Source organism: Tupaia chinensis, unplaced genomic scaffold, assembly GCF_000334495.1.
Source record: "Tupaia chinensis unplaced genomic scaffold, TupChi_1.0 Scaffold138725_1, whole genome shotgun sequence".
NCBI lineage: Eukaryota > Metazoa > Chordata > Mammalia > Scandentia > Tupaiidae > Tupaia > Tupaia belangeri.
This window is the reverse complement of record NW_006198617.1, coordinates 2,330,718-2,335,353: the sequence shown is the minus strand read 5'-3', so window position 1 is coordinate 2,335,353 and position 4,636 is coordinate 2,330,718. Positions and strand designations below refer to the sequence as shown.

The 4,636-nt window shown below is 56.9% G+C and overlaps 1 protein-coding gene across 1 annotated transcript in view; it reads left to right on the top strand.

Moving 5' to 3' along the window:
- Positions 1-4,636, top strand: part of TOP3A (DNA topoisomerase III alpha) — a 37,298-nt gene that overhangs the window by 25,611 nt on the left and 7,051 nt on the right. Inside the window, exons 13-15 of the mRNA XM_006161647.3 lie at positions 305-434; positions 2,921-3,034; positions 3,129-3,294. Coding sequence (XP_006161709.1) covers positions 305-434; positions 2,921-3,034; positions 3,129-3,294 — 410 coding nt within the window. The remainder of the gene's footprint in view (positions 1-304; positions 435-2,920; positions 3,035-3,128; positions 3,295-4,636) is intronic.

Below are 4,636 nucleotides of genomic sequence, written 5' to 3'. Positions count from 1 at the left end.
GAACAGCGGCTGTACGAGTTTATCGTTCGCCACTTCCTGGCCTGCTGCTCCCAGGACGCTCAGGGGCAGGAGACCACTGTGGAGATCGACATCGCACAGGAGCGCTTTGTGGCCCACGGCCTCGTGATTCTGGCCCGAAACTACCTGGACGTGTACCCCTATGATCACTGGAGTGACAAGGTGAGGTAGGGAGGGCCCGGCTGAGGCTGGTGGCGCCCCCTGGAGTGTCATGCGGCAGCACCGCGAGCCTCTAAACCAAGGTGGTCTCTGCCAGGGTCTGACCGCCGCCTGCCTCTCCCTGTAGCTGCTCCCTGTTTATGAGCGAGGCTCCCGCTTTCAGCCCAGCGCTGTGGAGATGGTGGACGGCGAGACCAGCCCCCCCCAGCTGCTCACCGAGGCCGACCTCATCGCCCTCATGGAGAAGCACGGCATCGGTCAGTGGCCTCTGGGTGGCTCCCCTCGTGCCAACCACGTGCCAGGCGCGAACCCCCTCTGATCTCGGCACCCCTCCAACGTGGGTGCTGGTTGTCAACCGGTTTGTAGTTGAAGTGAGGCTCAGAGGGGCTGAGGACTTAGCTGAGGGCACAGAGTGTGTGTTACGAAACCTGGTCCGAGCACTTCTGCAGTGAGAGTAGCAGGGACGGTCACAACCCTTAAAACTTGGGGGATTCGTCATAAAAACCTGTACTTACATCTTTTGTCAGACCTGGCACCTCGGTGTACGTGGCAGCGGTCTCCTGTAGGCGTGCACCTGCGTGCTCACACTCACGTCACACTGCTCCACTCTCCTCCGTGTTCACGGTACCTCCCTGCTGTCAGCCATGCAGCCATCCTCCTGTGGCTGTATTCTTTGCTTTTTATCGAAGTATTTCCCATAATTGCTTAAATCAGAAATTAGGTTCTTTAGGCCCATCCCATGGCCTACTGGTAAGGGAGTTGGCTCCCATATGGCTGAACACGGTTCACATCCCAGCCCTGGATGCTTGCAAACACTCCAGCTGTGTGTGCGTGTGTGCAGAGTCCTAGCAGGGTAAGAGATGGAGGGGAAGGGACCTCGCCCCATCAGGTGTGCGTTTGCTCTAGGCAAGCACATGTGCTCTCCGGGCAATTAAAAAGAACAAAAGATAGAAATTATGTTCCATAAACAGGGCAAGAATAGTGTTTTCCTAGTAAGTTCTGTGGCTCAGACTTCGCAGGTAGGTCCTTGGGCCTGGTCTGCTGCTGCTGCCGCTGTTGTTAACGCAGCTCTCAGGAGCCATCTCTGGCAAAGCTGGCCTGGTAAAGCCAACAGTGTGTCTGGGCACAGCCACCTCACCTGCACGGGGAGTTTTGTGGTCCTGTGGCTCAGGAAAACCTGCTTCCCCCAGTAGCCCCTGATCATCACTGGGTATTTAGAAGGCACGCAGGTTTAAGTAAAATTAGAGCAGGTTCTCCCGTTGTGATTTATTTGTTAAAAACATAATGGGACCCACAAGAACTAAACCTTGGACCAGGACCGGCAACATGAAGAGGCTTCAGACCTAGTCTTCACCTCCAAGCACTCAGTCTAGCAGAACACAGCGGAACACAGCGATGACGGGCTCTGCAAAAAATGGGCGGGGGAAACATGGAGAGGCTGGCATTTGAGCTCAGTGAAGGCCAGCCCAGCCCAGGGCAGGGCCTCAGCAAGCACACAGAAACGGGAAGCACTTGCCCACTGTGACTGGACGGGCCACGGGGGCGGATGTCACAGGTCATAAAAGGTAAAGCCAGAAAGATGCTTCCAGCTAGCTTTGCAGGGGCTTGCTACCTCGTGTGCTGGACAAAGGGGGCTTGTACCTTGCTATGTGGCCAGCCAGGAGCCGTGTGAGATTTCTAAGTAAAAGAGCCCCCGAGAACTGCACTTTGAAAACTACTACTGGGGCTAGTGGGTGGTACAGCGGCTAAGGCACTGGACTCTCTAATGGCCAACCACAGTTTGAGTCCTGCACCCAGCAGCTTGAAACTCTCAACGGGCACATGTGCGTGCATGCCCCAAATCCCCAGCACAGATTGGGGTAGAACAGATTGTGGCATTGCCATCACCCCGGGGGATGACTTCTCGCTTTCTCCAGTGAGCACATATGCCCTATAACAAAAATCTCTTTTAAACTATTTTTAGGGAACAGCAGTTGGTGTAATGGCTATGTTGCTGGACTCCCATGGAGTCCACCGTGGTTCGAGTCCCGGACCTGGTAAATAAAACTATACCAGGTGCGTGTGCGTGCGTGCCCAAGATCCCGAGAGGAGAATGGAGGAGAAGGGATTGCAGAGTGGCCAAGCCCCCCTGGGGGGTGATTTCTCACTTTCTGTCTCTCTGTCTTTCTGGCAAGTGCATGCACCCTATAGCAAAAATCTCTCAAAAAAAGAAGAAAAACCTATTTTTTGTTTTAGAGTTTTGCTATAGGGCATGTGCACTTGCTGGGGAGAGATGGGGTGGAAGGGTGAGAAATCACTCCCTATGGGGGATGGCCACACTGCAATCCCTTCTTTTTTCTCCTGGGATTTTGGGCACACACATACACACACCCAGTGTGATTTTTCAAGCAGCTGGGTCTGAGATTTGAACTGCAGTCAGCCCTGTTGGGGGTCTAGCGCCTTAACCACCACACTAAATGCTGACCCCGACATCCAGCTCTCTTAACCGCTAGGCTATGGGGCTTGCCCCGCAAGGTGATGTACAGATGGAAAGTTTAAAGCTGGAGTTGACAGCTTTGTGATAATCAGATATGAGCGAGCCAAGTGGAGGTCGCCACAGTGACCTGTGGCGGGGACAGCTGTGGACAGAGGTGCGTTTCCGGCTTAGATCGTGCAGGCCGGGGAGGGTCCTGTGCTGTTGAGGACGCCCACCAGCTGCCAGTTGCAGCTGTCTGCTACCTCAGTAATCAAGGGTGGCTTCCAGGTACCGACGCCACTCACGCGGAGCACATTGAGACCATCAAAGCCCGGATGTACGTCGGGCTCACCCCGGACAAGCGCTTCCTCCCTGGGCACCTGGGCATGGGACTTGTGGAAGGTAGGGAGGAGGAGCTGCGGTGGGCAGTGGGGAGGCGTGTCCCCTGGCCCTGCGGGTGTTGGCGGGCCCCACGGAGCACCCTGTATCCCCGCAGGCTACGACTCCATGGGCTACGAGATGTCTAAGCCCGACCTCCGAGCCGAGCTGGAGGCTGACCTGAAGCTCATCTGCGAGGGCAAGAAGGACAAGCACGTGGTCCTGAGGCAGCAGGTGCAGAAGTACAAGCAGGTTTTCACTGAAGCGGTGGCAAAGGCCAAGAAGTGAGTCCTGCGGCCTGCTCTGGCCAAGGCCGCGTCATTCCCGAGGAGACGTGCGGCTCCACGGGCGTCGGCAGCACCAAGGTGCTCGGCCCCGTGCCCTTCGGCCAGGCCTGTCTTCACTAGCGGCCTCCTTGACGTGGGCTGGCTCCGGCTGGCTCGTTCCAGCAGGTTTTCACTGAAGCGGTGGCAAAGGCCAAGAAGTGAGTCCTGCGGCCTGCTCTGGCCAAGGCCGCGTCATTCCCGAGGAGACGTGCGGCTCCACGGGCGTCGGCAGCACCAAGGTGCTCGGCCCCGTGCCCTTCGGCCAGGCCTGTCTTCACTAGCGGCCTCCTTGACGTGGGCTGGCTCCGGCTGGCTCGTTCCCCTGTGGGTCAGCACAGCCCACTCCAGCCAGTGTGGGCTGTGGCCGTAAATACACCGTCCCCTTCGCTTCAGTTCCCTTGAACCTGGCAGCTCTGTTGAAATCAGCAAGCCCAAGTGCTGGTGTCTGACCCGTTGGCACTCCGGAGCGCTGAGACGTGCCTTCCAGCACGCGGCGTGTGTGCATTTTGTTAGAAAGAACGTGTTCTCCATGCAGTTTTGTGACTTACAGCAAGCTGCAGGTACAGACAGGTGCTGACTTCGGGTGGTCCAACTATGATTTCAGGGCATTTGGTGGAAACTGTTTGACAGGCTGGCCATGTGGGAGATGCTCCCTGGTGTCTGGCCTGGGCCAGCAGCCGGTAACCGCACACTCACGGCGGTGAGCACCGCAGCTGTGCTCCGCGCTGCGTGGGACTCAGTGAGTCGCGGGAGCTACTGGGCACTCGCTGGTAAAACAGGCTTTGTGACCCAGCGGGAGAAGTAGGCTGAGCATGTCGAGGTAGGCCCAGGAGGAGCTGCGATGTCCGACAGGGTGGGTGTATTGAATCCCTTTTCAGCTTACAGTATTTTCAACTCAGAATGATTTGATCCAGAACACCGTAAGCCAAGAAGCCTCTGAATTTGGGCTTCATTTCAGGAGTCTCCATGGTTATTTCTGAGTGCCTCGCTCTTAGAATCTATGTTGATAAGTATCTTTATCGTAAGTTCATGAGGTGACTGTGGCTGAGGGGGTGGGGGGCCCAGGTGGCTTAAGAAGGTGAGTGGTCATCGGAAAGACAAGGCAGGAGCAGACGGTTTGGGCCTCCAGCCCTGGCCCACCCTACCCCTACCTCAGGAGAAGGGCCAAAGTTGGTTCGATCCCTGGTGGGTGGTGAGCCTCCGTCGAGCCCAGCCGGCCAGGGTGTGGACTGTCTGGAGAGCAGAATGGGTGGAGGTCCCTGAAGGCAGGGCCTCTGGGAAGGCACGGGAGCCCCGCTCT